The following is an 18,841-nucleotide window of genomic DNA, read 5'->3' as shown; positions in this document are numbered from 1 at the left end:
GTCACCCTGCCCACAAATAGTCTAACTTCACTGGGACTCAAGTGTCCTGTGTTTTTCCACCCAAACCCTGCCTTCATTACAAACTTCCCATCTCTTAAAGCAGAACCAGCAAATGCTAAGAGAGCCGTCAGCACATGAGCTGCCCATGAACTTGCCAGGTAAGACATGAGGCATCTACGCACTTACACGCAACTGTGCTCGACCAGCCCTGGACCCCGGCTCATCCCTGAGGAGCTGAGGTCCCGGTGTGACTTGAGGTAGATGGGCAGAGACCCGTGGGAGACGCTCCAGCTGTCCTAGCTTCTCCTGGGCTGAGCTGTGCTGTTGGCTGGGGAGGCAGGGTGAGGAGAAGGGCTGCCCTGAATGGGGGCCCAGAGCTCAAGCCTGGATTAGGATGGGGATGTCAGCGATGAGCAGAATGGAGGATAAGGGGGTTGGTAACAGAGCTGGGTATGGCATAGCCTGGGTGGGGCTGTGGGGCAGGTTGGGTCCACCAGAGACAGATGCTGCGGTGGTGGGGGGAGTCTGGGCTGTGAGACATGCATTAGGGATCAGCATCTGTGATAGAAATGGGAAGGGAACGACACCGAGCAGACAAAGAAGTCTCTGTGATGCAGGCCTGATAAAACCCTGGCTTGCCCGGTGGGGAATTCTGGAGCAAATATGCCCCATCAACATTGCCCCTATTGGGTAGAAATGGCTGGCTCTTTACGCCCGGCCTCACTTAGTCAGTGGAGGCAGGCTGCCTCGGGAATGCTGTGACCTTGGGGAGCATGGACTTCCCCAGCTGGGACAGACCCTGAAGGACCTGGGAGCTGGTGGCTGTGTGTGGAGCCATGCTTACCACAGCGTGGCACAGTCCCTCCTGAAAGGGGGTCTGGGTGCTGAGTCCCCATGTCCACCCCAGGTGGTGACAGGAGGGACATACGAAGAAAACTTCTATTTTAAATTAGGTGTGGTCTCAGATTTCAGGGCCCCAGACCTGGTGTAGAATCTGCTACCAATTAGGTGCGTGCCTTGGGCATGGCCTTCCCACCGCCTGGACTCACCATTCTTGCCTGTGGAACCAAGAGGGCCCGACCAGAGCAGGAGCTGAACCCCAAGGCACTTCCCGGCTCCCAGCTACCTGGGCTGTGCAGACTTCTCTGCCTCTGACAGTGGGCTGAATTCAACATTTTTCTCTTGGTTGGGGATATTTGTCACAGGCTGTTCAAAGTAAACTAGAATGTCCCCCTGGAGAATAATGTTTTAAATGGAGCTACAGAAAAATTTATTGCGATTATTAAGTGGCTAAAGAACAGAGAATCCCTAGGGAGTGATCGGATGCCACTTGTCACACTTGGAAAAGATTTAGCCTTTCCATTAATGGGAAAGCGTGTGTAGCTAATAACTGCAGTGTGCCGTACTTAGCATTTATGGAGAACGTTTCTGTGTCTTTCCTGTTCTTTGGAATGTACCCCCTTCCCGAAAACCCTTCAATGGCCTCTTTTGTGAATTATGAGCATCAAATTAAAACTGCACACTTGATGTGGAAGGTTTTTTGAAACTAATGCATTATCATAGCTTTCCACCCTTATCTCCTGTTCCCAAGGTGATTAAAAAGACGGCTTTGCCATTGAGTGATTTCAACTGCCTCATCCAGTTATCTACAGGATTTATCTTTGTCTGCGTTTCTCTAGGTGAAGAAATCTTGGCACTTTCACTGTTTCTGGCAGATGCTGCAGGAGGGGTGGCTGGTCAGGGGTCATGATGTCGAGGTGGGGGCCCTCATCTGCATCCTAGACCACTGCACCCCAGGACTCCTGACAGCAGGTGGAAGATAAGCGGGAAACCAGGGCCTCTGGGAGAGGAAATCTGTGTGGGGGAGAGATGTTGGGTGCTGTGATTCCTGCCAGGTGGGGGAGAGTAGAAAGGGTCCCTTTGGGCAGAAGGGCTGCCTCTGGCGCTGCCAGTCCTCCGTGGTGAGAGCCGGGAGAGGGGACCATAACTGGGGGCATGTCCGGTTGACATAGTCATCTGTGTGTCAATCCCAGGCTTCCTAGAAGTGAGTTCCAGGCTGGACTGTGAACAAAGCAAGGCACATGGATGGATGGAGGGGAGTGGGGCACACAACATATGGCAGGGATCAACCAACCCTCCCTTGTGCCAGAAAACAGACCTTGGCTGGCAGATGAAATAGGATGCCTGTTAATTGTAGTTACAGTCTTTCCTCTTTTCCCTGGCAGGAACCTGAGTTGCACTGGGACCATTTGAGGTGTTTGAGCCGGGGGGTGGGGAAAGGCCTTTGGAACACAACCTTAGCAGCCTCTTGGGAACTGATCCCAGTGTGGAGAGAGCCAGATAGCTGAGAAGTGGGGAGCCTGGCGGAGCCCTGGTGCGAGGGAAGGGCGGGGGAAGTGGAGTGCAGACCCTAAAGTGCTATGCGAACGTGTCTGCTCTTGCTCGACCTCATCAGTACCTTCCAGAGGCCCGGGCCTCAGACTCTGGGAGTGTCCCCAAGAGATCCATGAGGCACCAACCCCTACGACACCGCCCGGCGCCTAATGGGGCCCTTTATTCACGTGAACTTGTCTGTTTGAAGTTTCTTACCTGGGCGTCCAGCCTCTGTCTCTTCTCCTTCTGATTATGTCTTCGCTGCTTCTGGAGCAATCTTACTAAAGCTTTGATCCTCTCCTCGGGCTAAAAACCAATGGAAATCCCCCCAGCACCCACAAGGGTGGCTGATTCCTTTAGCAAACGCTGAGCCCCTCGGCTTGCTTTTTTATTATATCCTGTCTCCCCTCTGCCCTGATCTTAGGGAGAGTCACAGTTTTACTGTGTCTTCATTTGTAACTTGTCCTCCTGATTAGAAACCTCCTTTTCCCTCCTTCCCCCTAACCTCATCTCTAGAGCCCTTGCCGTCCCCAAGGCTTAGTTCTGATGCCACTTTATTCAAAAAGTATACCGAGACTTCTCTGGGAAGAAAACATCCTTTTCTCTGCTGCCATAGAGCTATTACTGCATGTGACCCAGTTAGCCTCATTTATTGGTTGTTTTTCTGTCTCCCCTGTGAACCGCTGGTAATTGAGGGCCGGGGGGTGGGGGGGGGGCCTCCCCCATCTGCGTATGCTGCTCGGAACCTCAGCACTCGGTGCTATGACATGACCAGTGCTACACTCTCCCTTGAACCTTGGGCCTCTCTACGTGCCGTTCCTCCGGGCGGCCAAGACCCCTTCCCCCAAGTCCTGATTTTGGATTCTCTGTAGGGCCAATGCTCTTCTGCCTTCAAATGCTCCTCTGTGTGGCGTGGCAACACTTAACATCATCAGCCCCTTTGCTAAGGCAGAAGCTGTGACCTCGCAGGGCTTTGTTTCCAGGGTCCTGAAACGCACCACGTGGTAAAGCACCAGGGCCGGAGGGGCTGAAGCGCTGGGTGAGGCCCTCACCTCCCCGGCAGGTGTCAGAAATGGAGCCCAATGGCTACTTCTCAGGAGTACTAAGGGAAAATAAAAATAAGATCACTGGCAAATGAGCACTTTTATCAAGTTAAGTTTAAATCTCAAGATGAAACACGTAGATGATCCTCTGCTCATCATTTAATTTTTGGATGTTGTTGAAAATATTGGTTCACTCCATTTATCATCTATAAGGTTAGAAATGAGGGTCCTCAGAAATATTTGTTTGACCTCCCCCTGGTGAGTGTGAGGGGGGAACAGAAGTTCAGTGACTGGCCCAGGGTCACACAGCTAGGGGGTGCCACATTGTGTAGATAGCAGCATTAACCCAAATATAGAGAGAAGGGAAGTTCTGCCTGAAGCTCGGGATGCTGAGGGCAAGATATCTTTCCTGAACGGATAGACTTGGCATCTTCTCAACACATTAAGCCAATCGCTAGGGCTGTAGCTATTGACTAAATGGGCCCCCTGACTCAGTCACCCAGACCTCTTTCCAAATGACACAAGTGACTAGCTTAGCCTCTGCCTTTGGGGTATCATGGCGCAGCCAGCTTACCAACACAGCGCCACTGTGGCGAGAGCAGTGTGGGAAGGCATGGCTAGGGGAGCAGAAACTGTCCGGCTGGGCCAGCTTGAAGCATTGTTAGGAAGGTTATGTTAACCTTAAAAGTAAAGCTGTCAGTTATTTTACCAGCAAAGTGGGTTTATTCGGAAACTGCAGAGAATTGCAATTCAGGACAAGCTATGGCGAAAACACAAGCCTGTCCAGAGAACAAAGGAGAGGAGGCTCTTTTATAGAAGAGACGGGGAGAATTGGGGGCTGTTCTAAGCAAAAAGTCCATCAGAGGAAACTGGGGAGTCCCAGGTGTTGGGGCAGCTCACCGGCTGAGTTGGGACGGTCAGTCATTGGCTGGGCTGTTGCTGGGAGAGACAGAAGCTCCTCCCTCCTTCTACTGGGTGGTAAAGTAGCCAAAATAGTATGAGTTGTAAGGTGCCTGTCTCCTCATTTTTGTGGGGTCTGCAACTGACCAGGAGTGGTGGGCTTGAGAGCTGCCTCTATAGGCTCCCCCTAACTCCATGTCAGTGAGGCTTCCCTTACCAATTTTCACAGCTAAAAGAGATAATGATGTAAAATGCACCCCACAGCTGCCAACATAGAGTAAGCATTTAATGAATGTGAGCCCCCATTGTTATGTTTATTTACCCCACATATCAGAACTGTGATATGAACTACTTTTATATAATCTCAGACTATGCAGCAAAAAGAAACTTTTAGAGATCTTCTACTTTAACCTCTTTAATGAGGAGTTCCTGATGGATGGTCTAGAGTCTTGCCACCCATTGAATCAGATCTATTGTACTTTGATAGGATTTTAAAAGTAGCAGATATTGCTAGAAGAACCTAGATACCCCTTAAGTATCCCAAAGGCAGGGGGTACTAACTGCTCCCCTGCTGGTTGGCTTTGTTAGTTCTTCCTTAAGCTGGGCCCAAGTCTTTCTCTAGTGATGCACACCCCTTGGTTGGGCTTTCTTTGGCCAATTTTGGTGCAACACAGAGAATGTCTTGCTGGCTTTCTCAAGGGCAATCTTTCAGTTATCTGAAGACAACCATCATTTCTCCCCTGAGTCATTCTTTCTGCGTAAAGAAGCCTGATTCCTCCAGCCATTCACTGTGACCCATGACCTCCTAAAACATCCCGATCTCACTTACCTGTCTTTGGACAACTTTCAGGTCTATAATCAATGCAAAGCCTTCTTCCTCAAAGGTTAGAGGTGGTTTATGACAATGACAGCAAAAATGTAGCAAATTTAGGGTTTATTCCTGATAGAAAAGGGAAATTAGGATCAAGGAAATTTGAAGAAACAAATACGATAACTCCAAGGGTTAATGAAGTTGATGTAATCCAGTGTGGACTCTGGATCTGAGCATCTGAACAGCAAAAGCAAAAAGGAAATGATAAGGTGTGGATACTTATTGTTAAAAACGAACAATGCCTACAAGAATCGCTTAAGAGATGTGCTTTTCTCTTGACCCTAAGCTTCTTTTGCAAACCTTTTTTTCCTAAATAAACTTAAAACAATTTTGGAATAATTTAAAAAAAAGATTTACATAAAAGTTGCAAAGATAGCGCGTTGTGCCTGCAGACTCCTCACTCAATTCCCCCAAAGGCTAACATCTTATGCAGTAACCATGGCACATTTGCCAAAACCAAGGAATTAACACTGATTCTGTCAGCCTTAAAAGTAAAACATCCAGTTGTTTTACCAGAAAGTTGGGTTTATTTGAAAATAGAAGAGGAAATGCAATTTGTAACAAGCTTGCCAAAGCAAAACCCAGAAGCAAGTCTGGAGAAGAAAGGGAGGAATGGTCTTTTATGAAGGAGCCAGGGAGCTGGGAGGGGCTGTTGTAAACAAAAAGTCCATTGGAGGAAATGGGATTTAGAAGTGGAGTGGCTTCTCATTGGCTGAGTTGTGCAGTCTCTCATTGGCTGGGCTGTTGCTGGGCCAGGAAGAAATCTTCCTTCCTCTTGCTGGGGTGGTAATATAGGCTTCTTCCTGTTAGTCTGCAAAGGGCTGCAGTGAGTGGTAAGGCATGAGGCTCCCCCGAAGGGCTTTTGCATTCCATTTTAAGTGAGGTTTCCTTTATGCAATTTCACAGTATATAACTATCAATTAAACTCTAGACTTCATTTGGATTTCACCATTTTTCCCACTCATCTCCTTTGTCTGTTCCAAGATTCAACCTCAGGTACCATGTTGAATTTGGTTGTCTGATTTCTCTAGTCTCCTCTGGTTTGTGAGTTCCTCATGCTTTCCTTTACACATGATTTTCATTGTTGTTGCCCTTGTTATCATGAATGGTGAATAATTTACTTCATAAGAACATTTTTAACAAAAGCAGAATTGTGCTTCATATACCATTTCTTGTAGTGATGCTCAGTAAAAGTTGATGTTAAAACATTTAAAAGCACTTCAGTGAAGATGATTCTGTGCTCAGTAAGAAGTAAAAAAGCCTTCTGGTGGTTTAGCCTGAACTCAGGCTACACGTGGACGACTCTAGACCCTCCTTAAACATTCCTCTCTTATTAAGGCTTTGAAAAAAAGCCAGAGTAGGTGGTTCCAAGTTATTTTCTCTGACACTGGCCTGCAGTGGTGGTTTCTGTGTTGCTGATTCAGGATAAACCATTGTGTTTTGGGAAATTAGGTGATCATATGGTGGGCCTTTGTCATGCTGATATAAAATCTATTCTCTTGGTTAAGTTTTAAAATTTACTTGATGTAGCTTTCCCCTTCCTTTCTTTTTCTTTCTTTCTCTCCTTTTCTTCAAACTTAGGGCATGATTATTCTCCTCAAAAGTTTTCTTTCTCAAGCTGTTTTCACCTGAGCATGAGTGAGCCATGAGAACTGATGTCAAGTCTAATACCCTACAGGCTGTGGGTGGTGGAAGTTATACGGCGGTGATACGTCAGGTGTTAGTCAGGCTGGATAAAAAAGGGGTTGGGTAAAGAATGCATTGTAACAGGCTAGAAAATGTGGACTCTGCAGAGAGGCACTGTGGTCTGGTTGAAAGAATCCTTTTGGCCAAACAGCCAAGTTCTCTGCCAGTGTGAAAATCAGTCACTGCTGACAGCACACATTGGCCTGCTTCACGTGGTTTGTGATAGAATTTTGTGACCTTGGCAATATGAACGAGCTCTTCTGGTCTGGATGAACAAGAGCTTCAAATGTCAGAGAAGCATCCTGGTATCATTTTGGGAAAGATATCCATATGCAGAAACCTGAGTAATATTCTAATCTCAAATGGTTCTTGAAATCCAATGTTACATGTAAGATAATAGAAAAATTTTTATTATTCTGTGAATTTCACATTAAATACTTTGATTTAACTCTTTAAGTAATTGTCTTAGTCCTTTGGGGCTGCTGTAATGAAGTACCATAGATTGAGTGGCTTATAAACAACAGAATTTTATTTCTCACCGTTCTGGAGGCTTGAAGTCCAAGACTAAAGTGCTGGCAGGTTCGATGTCTGGTCAGAACTGATTTTCTGGTTCATAGGTGACCATCTTCTCGCTCTGTCCTCATGTGACAGAAGGGCACTCGAGCTCCCTAGGGTCTCTTTTACAAGGGCACTGATCCCATTCATGGGCGCTCCATGCTTATGACCTAGTCATGTCCCAAAGGCCCCACCTCCTAATACCATCACATTGGAGGTCATATTTCAAATACATGAGTTTGGTGGAGGGGAGGGGCACACAAGCATTCAATCTATAGCAATAACCGGGGCATTGGTCAGTGGATTGTACGAAGAGTAGAAATTTCAGTTTAGTTGGAAACTGTGACATATGTTCAACTCAACAGATAGTATTTTGTGGATATGCCATGTGGCGGGCAACATGCTAGGCACTGGGGATACATACATGAATAAGGCAAAGTCCTCCACCTTGAGGCGCTAACAGCTCAGAAGCAGACATCGCGACAGAGGTTGGATATGATGCGTAGGAACCGTTCCGAGGGAGGCACTCACAAAGTGCTGTGATTAGGGCTGGTCAACCCAACCTGGGATTTAGGGGCAGCTTCTTGGAGGGGATCTGAGCTAATTCTGAGACAAAAGAAAACTTGGGCAAGAGATAGAGCCGCATCAGCGAGAGCACATAGGTATGCAACAGTGGTTGCAAATGCAAACTCTTCTATCCTATTTAGGTGTAAAATGTGCCTCCCTGGGTGGTAGACTAAAACCAGTAAGCCATGCTTTTGAGGTCAGAATTGGTCTTCCGCTGATGAAGTGCTCTCGTCAGGGTCTGATGTTTTTTTGTGTTAGGAGAAATCTCTCCAGAGATACCACTTGAAGGATGAATTCAAAGGAGGATGGACTGGATGTGGGGCCTCTGGAAAGATGTTGGCTGGACAACCACACTTTTATGACCCCTGTCCGCTTCCGTCTGCTGAAATCATCAATGAATAAACAAAGTGTGGTTTCCTGCTAGAGCCTGGAGGAAAATCCCAGATACATCGGGAGCTTTGAGTGTGAGACAGACTGTGGACATGGGCTGGAAGAGCATTGCATTTGTGCACCACTATTTCCAGTACTGCGGGAAAGTCCCAGGACCTGGGGGGAAGCCAGACATTCCACAAAGCCTAAGCCAGCGCCCACTGGCCCAAAGGGCGTGGACTGCTGCTTCCACAGGTCCTGGTCTCCCTCAAGAGGCTTCCCTGCTGGGTCCAACTGCTCTCTTTCCAGCTGGCTGGGAAAGGACTGTTCCTCCTGTAGTTCCTGGAAAGTTAGGTGCCTCCCCACGTTCTTCAGTCAAGCGGTCCCAGCCTGCCAGGCAACTGGGTTCTGACGCTCAGAAGATGCATTTCTTCCTGAGTGGCCAGTTCCTCAGGCCTGCAGAGGCCCAGCCTCCTGACTGATTCCAGGAGGCAAAGAAACCCTGAAGTCATTTAAGGGCTCAGCAGCTTGAAGGCAAATCTAACCAAAACCAAGCTGAGTAGCTCTGATTAAGATTTAGGAAGAAGCAATAGATTAAAAAAACAACATACAAATTTTACAGCCATGTTATCCTGTACCGAAAAGGATGGTCCAAAGAGCAAAATAAGTTTCTGAAAATATAAAATTATTCCTAAATGTTGAGTGAACAGAATACCCGAGAAAATGGAGTCATCTGGAAGAACAAAAGGGGTGCCGGATCTATAGATCATTGGGATCTCTGCTTGGCTATCCAGTAATTCACAGCGATTTTCAAAAAGAAAAAACAGTAGGCCGTGTTATTCATATGCATTTTACAAATTTCTAAGTCCAATTGTGATTTTAACTGAAATCTCAGTACATTCTGGTTTATCTTCTCAAAGGTTTTATGTATTCCAGGACGGGTTGTGTATGTACCGCGATTTTGCAGTACCCTCTCCTGCAACATTTCAGTGAATAGAATTCAGTTCTTCTAGCTCAATGCATTTACATGCCATTTGCATGTTGTTACACAGTTGTGGAATTTTGCATTCATCATCATTCCTATTGTACTGTGATGTCTAGAAAGCCAGGGAAATGGAGAGGAGGAGAATATTGTTTTTCAAAGCCTATTGGAAACAGTGAAAGCAACATTTAAGGGAACTTTTATAGCTTGAAAAGTGTTAAAGAATTTCCCTAGTTCGGAAGGAAGGATAGATGGCTTGGAAATGGTTCAATGAAGCAGAAAAGTAAAGGTGAAGATGGTAATGTAAACACTACATTGCAGAATGTGACTCTACGTGTGGGAAAAAGTAAAACAGCACAGTTTGTCTAAAGAGGAGTACAAATAAGAAGATGATAATGAACGAGAAATTGGATTTTGCTGGACAGGTAGTCCATTTTCCCTCTTGTCCTTAATACGCTGTCTGTTATGAAATGTTGCCAAGTGGTGATACAGAGCCACCAAAGTCCTTGCAGATGAAGCACAGAAACCCCTTTAGAAAACCTCCAGTTGATTAATTTTGTTGCTAAAGGCAGAAGAGACAAAGCCAGGGGCCTCATGCAGAACTGCAATCCTCATAGCTAAAGATGTATTACGTTATAGTTGTATTAGTGAGGAGAAGCTTGTAAAACCAGTGACAAAGCTGGTGATCAATATGCTTGGAGAGAAAGCATAGCAAGCTATTGAAAAATCCACTTTAAAAATGGTGCTGTTTAAAGCGTGCTGCTGTTGGACATCACAGGCGACATGCAAGAGCGATCACCACCGTGGGTGGGCGGAGGAACTACTGATGGAGAGAGAATGAAACAGCTCTTGTGAGACATGTGGTGCATACATGACCGTGTGCTTGGAGGCTTTTTGTCCTGTTTACCGCTTAAAAAGCACATACTGCAGAGGAGATTTTTCATTTAGTTGCTTATTAGTTCATGAGTGATGGTGTGGGCTGGAACACCTCCTGGGAGCTCTCTGACCATCTGTCTTTTCAGTGGCAATCTCCTCCTGATCTGTTGGTCTCACCATATCTGCATACTAATAAAACCTACATTGTCAAACACACCCTGTTCTTGATTCACGTTGGTTCATGGAAATAGTGAAAAATCTGATCCATCCAAATTATACCCACTGGTGGCACGTCTTTTTAATGTAGTATGTCAAGAAGTAGGCATCTAGTACAAGACTTTTTCCACACCGAAGTAACACTGGCTGTCAGAGAAAGCAGCTCCCAAGAGTTTTTGGAAATCAGGACTGAAATAAAAACATTTCTTGACGGCACTGATAATGTCATCAACTCCCATTTGTAAGACTTCGGTGTTTTGCTTGGCTGTGTATCTCAGCAATGTGTTTATTGTCTTGAGAGCCTGAGCGTATTGCCTCGGGGCTGAATGATCATGAATTTTAATAGTGAGAATAAGATACAAGAACTTCTTCTCCCCGGTACAAATGGCTCAGTTGCAGAAAGTCTGTCTTTTTCTCCAGCACTTGCTGCTTTTCTTCTCATGGAGGAAGAAATCAATGATGTTTTACTGAGCATATTTTAAAATTACCTCCAAGGGCTGCAACAGAGCATTGAAAACTGCTTTCCAAAGAGTAGATGAGGCACCCTTCGGCACCTTTTCCCAAGCTGAGAGTCATCCCTGCAGCTCCTGAGTGTGATGGGCCCACTGACTTCGCATCTGATGGAGAGCTGAAAAGAAATCTTCAGTGAGTCATCTCCCCGTGACTTCCACGTCCCTGTTCAACCCAAGTACCTAGTGCCATCTGACAGAGCCAAAGTCTTGCTCCTATGCTCAGTAACTTATATTGGGACTTGGAACTTTATAATTAGGTAGAAATAGAAGAAACTAATTAGATGTGGAATCTGGTGACACAAACTGTGTCATCAAGCCAAAGAGGGAAAGACTTCAAACTGTCATCCCTTCCAACTGATCCTAAGTAAACAGTACTGATTTTATGTTTATTATTAAGATTATTAAAATTAAAATATTTTTATTATTAAAATTATGATGGCTTTCTTTAGAAATGACCTAAAATTTAGCCTAGTAAGTGGTCTGGGGGTGCCCAAAGTGAGAGAAATCCTAGTTAAATGCAGCAGCTGTTCTTAAAGAATTGACCTTCCTTTCCTTACAGGGTCAAGTACAGTTCCTTGTTTCTCTAGAATCATTTCTCTCAAGAGGGTCTGCGGTAGGGCTCCCCAGAGAAACAGTACAATTTTTATCATCTATCTAATCTTATCTATCATCTTATCTATATCTATCTATCTATCTATCTATCTATCTATCTATCTATCTATCTATCTGTCTATCTATCTATCATCTATCATCATCCATCTATCATTTATCATCTATCTATCAATCTATCATCTATCTTTTATCTATCTATCTATCTTTTATCTATCTATCTATCTATCTATCTATCTATCTATCTATCTATCTATCTATCTATCATCTATCTATCACCTATGAATGAATTGGCTCACATGATTGTGGGGGCTGAAAAGCCCCAGGTCTGCAGTGTGAAGGCCTGGGGAGAAGAACTGACGGTGTAAGTTCCAGTCTGTCCAAAGGCAGGAGAAGACCAATGTTTCAGCACGAAGACCAGCGGGCAGAGAGAGAAACTTCTTTCTTAGCCTTTTGTTGTATTCAGGCCCTCAGTGGATTGGATAAAGTCCATCCACACTGAGGACGGCAATCTGCTTTACTCAGTCTACTATTCAGAGGCTAATGTCCTTTCCAAATACCCTCACAGACACACTCAGAATCATGTTTAACCAAATATCTGTGCACCCCACGGCCCAGTCAGGTTGGCACATAAACTAACCATCATAGGATCCTCAGTCCTCCTAAACAGGGGACTGTGTGGCCATTCCATCCGCCTGCCACAAAGATATGGATGAAGTCCAACAGAGAATAGAGCTTTAGTTCTCTTTCCAAGAGGCACCACAACCCACATGATTCCTGTGCCGATGGGCTTCTGGTGTGATTGTGCCATCAGTCCCACAGGTGTGCCTAGAACCCCGGTGATTCTGGACCTCTCATCCTCCAGAAAGGACTCATATATCAAGATCCTTAGTTGCAGCCACTAGAAATAGAGTCTGATGGATGTTAGTAGCAAAGTCGCTTATTAAAACAATATAGGGAAGGGAACACTTGTGCACTGTTGATGGGAATGTAAATTGGTGCAGGCGCTATGGAGGTTCCTCATAAATGTAAAAATAGAATCTCCATATGACACAGCAATTCTACTTACAGGTATTTATCTGAAGAAAACAAAGTCACTATCTTGAAAAGATAACTTTATTCCCATGTTCACTGCAGCATTACTTACACAGCCCATGGAAACAACCTCAATGTCCATTGACAGATGAATGGATGAAGATGTGTGTATATATACACACAATAGGATGTTATTCATTCATAACAAAGGAGTTCCTGCCATTTGTGACAACATGGATGGACCTTGAGGGCATTATGCTAAGTGGAATAAATCAGAGCAAGACAAATACTGTTTGATCTCACTTGCATGTGCAATCTGAAAAAAAAAAACAAAAAAGAAAAATGGAACTCATAGACACAGAGAACAGGCTGGTGATTGCCAGAGATGCGGGTGGGGGAAATGGGTGAAGGTCATCCAAAGATACAAACTTCCAATTATAAGATAAATAAGGCCTGGGGAAGTAATGTACCGCATGGTGACTATACTTAATAATAATGCATAGTAAATTAGAGAGTTTTTTAGACAGTAGATCTCAGCACAAGAAAAAATTGTAACTATTTGAAGTGATGGATGTTAACTAAACTTACATTGATAGTCATTTTGCAATATATGCATATGTCAAATCATTATGTCATGCACCTGAAACTAATATAATGTTATATGTCAATTATATCTCAATAAAAACAGAAAATATAAACTCAATAATAAGATAATAGCCACTCTAATAAATAGGATATTGGGTGGCTCACAGAAGCTCTGGGGTGGGGGGCTTAGAAAACCAGTCTTCGAGGCCATACATGCAGGAGTCATGATAAAAATTACTAGACCATGTTCTGCCTGTCTGCACCTATCACTGCTAATTCCACCATCAAACTCTGCACGTGGAGGTCACACCACTGACACTTCTGTCATTGGACAGAGAATAGCACCGCTAGAGCTCAACCCTGGTGTAATACCATTGCCTTCAGATAGAATTCTCCATGGTTTGTACTTCTTTGCAAGATGCCCCCTGGCTCAAAGTCTGGGGCAGGTGCTTCAGATGGTGGAGTCTAGATTCTGTGCTCATAACTGACCTGCAAAGGAGTAAGGAAGTGAACTTCTGGAATTTTCTAAATACTTCTAAAATGGTGGTAGTGGCCTGCCTTCCTCCAGAAACCACAAGATGGGGAATTTTCTGAATAAAATCAATATAGTGAGGACAATACAGAGCAGTATGGAAGAGTTTGAACTCTGGAACCAAACTCTCTAGATACAAATTCAAGGTCTGCCACCTACCATGTGACTTCTTGGTAAATTAATTGTTCGGCCCCACCCGTGTTTCAGATTCAGTAAGTCTGGGGTGGGGCCTGAGGATACGTGTTTCTCAAATGGTCCCAGGTGATACTGATGCTGGTGTGAGGACCACACTTTGAGAACCTTTGGGCTGGAGGAATGGGTAGAACATAGAAGGTGTTATGTAAAAGGTATGAATTTTCAGACTTACAGGTTCTGTTTAAAGAAGGGTTGACTGTGGTTATTTACATGTGGAATTGGTCTGAAGCAAATAAATTGGAAACCTCCAACTTTTGTGTGTGTGTGTGTGTGTTTGTGTATGTGTATATGTTCTTAATGTTATATTTTCTTCATGGGTTGACACTTTTTAAATTTATTTTGGTATCATTAATGTATAATTACTTGAACATTATGGTTACTAGACTCCCCCTATCATCAAGTCCCCACCTCATACCCCATTACAGTCACTGTCCATCAGCATAGTAAGATGCTATAGAATCACTACTTGTCTTCTCTGTATATACTGCCTTTCCCAGGTCCCCCCTAGCTACATTATTTGTGCTAATCATAATACCCCTTTTTCCCCCTTACCCCTCCCTTCTCACCCATCCTCCCCAGTCCCTTTCCCTTTGGTAACTGTTAGTCCATTCTTGGGTTCTGTGAGTCTGCTGCTGTTTTGTTCCTTCAGTTTTTTCTTTGTTCTTATACTCCACAGATGAGTGAAATCATTTGGTACTTGTCTTTCTCTGCCTGGCTTATTTCACTGAGCATAATACCCTCTAGCTCCATCTATGTTGTTGCAAATGGTAGGATCTGTTTTCTTCTTATGGCCAAGTAATATTCCATTGTGTATATATACCACATCTTCTTTATCCATTCATCTACTGATGGACACTTAGGGTATGGAAGCCTCCAACTTTTTAGAAAAATGATTTTGTTGAGATAATTCATAAACCATACAACTGACCCATTCAAGGTGTAGACTCAATGGCTTTTGGTATCACTTTCCAAGTTGTTTCTTTTATCGCAGTAAAATTAAGATAACATAAAGTTGACTGCTTTAATCATTTTTAAGTGTGCAGTTCACTGGCATTAAGTACGCTGACATTGCTGTACAACCCTCACTACCATCCCTCTCTAGAACGCTTCATCTTGCAGATGAAAAGAACTGAAGAACTCAAACTCTGCCCCATGAAACACTAACTTCCCATCTCCCCTGCTCTAGCCCCTGGGAACCCCCATTTCACTTTCTGCCTCTATTAGTTTGACTACTCTAGGGACCTCACATAAGTAGAATTATCCAGAATTTATCCTTTTGTGTCTGCTTTTGTCACTAGCATAATGTCCTCAAGGTTCATCCATTCTGAAACAGGTGTCAGAATGTCCTTCCTTTTTAAGACTGAATAGTATTCCATTGTATGTGTAGACCATATTTGGCTTATTCATTCATTTGGACAATTTGGGTAATTTTCATTGTTTGGCAATTGTGAATAAGACTGCTGTACATATTGGCTTGCAAGTTTTTAACTTAAAAATTTAAATAGCTAATATAGTCATATGGGCCATGTACAAAAGAATGAACGCACAGTGAAAAGTCTTGCTCCCAGCCATGTTCCCAGCCACCCAGGTCTCTTCCCCTCTTGACAACCATTGTTAACAGTTTCTTGTGTGTCCTTCCAAAGATATATGACTTTCTTTTTTGCTGAACAGATGACACTTACTATCCTATATGCACTGTTCTGCACCTGTTTTTAAAATTTAATGCTATTTCTCAGAGACCTAAATAAAGAGCTTTCTCATTCCTTTTTTGTAGCTACATAGGATATCATTGTATGGGTGTACCATAATTTATCCAACCATCCTAATTGTTACTGAGGTGGTTTCCAAGCCTGTGCTTTAGAAACACAGCTGCAATGAATAATCTTGTAGAAATGTCATTTTATGTGCATGAATACATTTGTATGATAAATTCCTAGAAGTGGAATTAGTCAAAATACATTGCATGAGTAATGTATATGTATATAGCCAAATGTATATAGATAGATCTCTAATACATATATATATATATATCTCAAAATTACTCATATGTACATATGAGTAATACATTTAGTCAAACTGCCCTCCATGGACGTCGTTCCAGTTTGTTCTCCCATCAGCATATATGTGAGCGTGCCTGCCTGCCAACACTGTGTGTGACCTAAACTTCTGATATTTTCCAGTCTTCTGGATGAAGAATGGTTTCTGATATGCACAGGAAGACTTACATCAGAAGGTATATAGTACTCTAACTCATAATAGTAAAAACTACTTGTATCAATTTAAAAAAGGCTGTGAAAGCCATAAACTCCCAGAAGGCCATTCTGTTCAGTGCCCACCTCAGAGAGGGCTGTGGAGGCCAGTGGACAAAGGAGTTTCTCTCCAAGGCCAGGACAAGGGGTCACCGAGACCAGTGGACCCGGAGAACCATCCCAAGAGCAGAGCCAGGGGTTTCTGGGCTGGCTGGCCAGCGAACACACTCTTCTGCCAGCTGGCGTGTCCGCTCTATCCCTCTTCAGTGGAATATGGCACGGGTTACGGACCAGTGACTGCCCTGCGTTTGCTTGTTCCCGTTTTCTGGAAAATGTTGACTCACTTATCCTACTTCTTCCTTATCACTGTCTATTGGGTGAATTCAACTCCATAAATTAAATAATGTGATTTTTTTTAGCTTACAGGTCACAAGATCTTGAGCATATTTGGGTCTAAGATCTAGGACTTTACGCTGGATGTGGTAACTGGATCACACATGAGAGGCTGGTTGGACTCATGGATAGACTGTGGCCAACATTTGTTGGCTCCTTGATGAACATTCACTTGGCCTTTTCTTCCTTGCTTGCAGAACTCTGATTTTGTGGAGGGTTGGGGAATCGCCCAACTGCAATTGGGTGATTGGGTTTTACTCCAATCTGGAGGCCTTCAGGGCGATGTTTTGCATTTCTGATAAAAAGAACAGATGCACTTGTGCAGTCCCTTCCCTCTTCTGCCCTGATGCAGATAAAAGGCTAGAGCTGCAACAGCTACTTTGTGACAATGAGGTGACAAATAAGGATAGAGAGCAAAACATGGAAAAGGGGCCTGAGGCTTAGTCCTTACTGGACTTCTGTACCAAGCCTTACTTCCAGAGTTCTTTTTATATGGTATATATAAGGCCTTTATTGTTTAAGCTGCTATTAACATGAATATTCTCTGACTTAGAACTAAAACTAAAAGCATTCCTAGTAGATGCACATGGACTGCTGAAGCCCCATCTGTTAACATCAGTGGGGCTTTTCACTCTCAAGCTCTGACCATTTCCGATGACCAAGTCCGGTTCCTCTCCTAGTTTCCCTGATGATCCATTGCCCGAAGCACCCAACTTCCTGTGTCAATTGCCAAGAGCTGTGAAAGGTATGAGATTTTATCCTCCTTGCAAGCTAATAAGTTGGCTTGCCCAAGTCTCATGGATGCTGGCAGAAGACGGGAGACACCTGGGTCAGAAACAAAGGACTTTTATTGCTCACTGCAATGGTAACAACCAGAAGATCAACAGTTAACAGCAGTTTTGTGAACCTTAATTCCCACAGGGTGATGTGGAAAGACACATATGATACCTATATGTGCCGTGGGGTGTACTTCAAGAGAGGAAGCCCGAGCTTAAGTAAAGGGAATCTTTTATCATGGATGCAAGCCTGCCTGAGTTTTGTCCTGGAGGGAGATGATTATCTTCATTATATAATCTGGAGGGTAACAAATCTGCTGTTTTGCCTGAGGGTTTCAGCCCCAGGCAAGTTCACTGTGGGTTCAGGGAGACCAAGAAATGACAAGGGATTGTTCTGGGTAAAAGGGTTTATACCCAGCTTTATTCTCATGGCAGTAACTAGAGCACTAGAATCATGTCTGCATCCAGCAGCGTGCAGGTCTGTAATCCACCTCCACCTCTGTCTCCACCCAGAGCCCTGGGCAGAGCTCTTTACATAGTGACTCAGTCAATAATATCTCATTGCCTACGGGTGTGGAAGCATCAGTCTAGCAGTAGGCCAATTACATCATTAAGTACTTTAGGGTGAAGTGAGGATCCTGGCCATAGAAACTTCCATTTCCCTCACATCTGCCTTGCCCTCTGCTTGAGAGGAAACCCTCTCTCTGTTTTCCTGTACAAACATCCTTGAAAAGATCATCTGGAACAAAGACAGTGAGAGCCTCTGTTCTAAGACATGTAGAAATGTGGGTGACCCAGGGATAATGTTTCCCAGCATCAGCATAATGATTCTGGCTAGTTTAAGAAGAAGAAATTTGTTAAAATGATATAAGATACAGCCACTTTAGAGGACTAGATATCTGACAATATTTAGTAGACTTGGAAGTGCTTATATGGTATGACCTAGCAATTCTATTCCCAGAAATATACCCTCTGGGAACGTTTGCACGTGCACACCAGGAGGCATTACAAGAGGGTCTATAACAATATAATGAAATTAGCATAAAATTAGAATAACTTAAATGTCCATAGGGGAGTGTATAAATTGTGCCACATTCACTCAGTGGGATTCTGTGGAGTCACAGCAGTAAAAATGAATGAACTAATAGCTGCATACATCATCCTGGAGAGAATCCATAATCATAATGTTGAGTGAAAAAAAGCCAGTTGCAGAAGGATAGTATAGCACGGCACCATTTATATGAAGTTAAAGAATATGTAAGATGATTACCATCTAGTGCTTAGAGTTACATACTTACGTCGTAGAGTATTAAAGAGTCTTGAGAGTGAAAATATCAGTTCAGAACAGTGTGGTTGCCTTGCTGGGGAGAGGCAAGTGGGATTTAACTGGTTTGTCAAAATTTTACTTTTAAAATGTATTATCTTTATAGCCTTTATGCCACATGTTTGCTCACTAAATTAAAATGTTATAAGAAAGGATATTGGCTAGCTCACTGGGGTGGTAGAGGCATGCAGAT

At 43.9% G+C, this 18,841-nt stretch overlaps 1 protein-coding gene across 1 annotated transcript in view; it reads right to left on the bottom strand.

The window, feature by feature from the left end:
• Positions 1–17,073: 17,073 nt before the first annotated feature.
• ELP3 (elongator acetyltransferase complex subunit 3) overlaps positions 17,074–18,841 on the bottom strand; it is a 126,553-nt gene continuing 124,785 nt past the window's right edge. The window contains exon 15 of the mRNA XM_073232739.1: positions 17,074–17,373. Coding sequence (XP_073088840.1) covers positions 17,225–17,373 — 149 coding nt within the window. The 3' untranslated portion in view covers positions 17,074–17,224. The remainder of the gene's footprint in view (positions 17,374–18,841) is intronic.

This window comes from Manis javanica, chromosome 3 (genome assembly GCF_040802235.1).
Source record: "Manis javanica isolate MJ-LG chromosome 3, MJ_LKY, whole genome shotgun sequence".
Lineage (NCBI taxonomy): Eukaryota > Metazoa > Chordata > Mammalia > Pholidota > Manidae > Manis > Manis javanica.
This window is presented reverse-complemented; position numbering and strand designations above follow the sequence as displayed.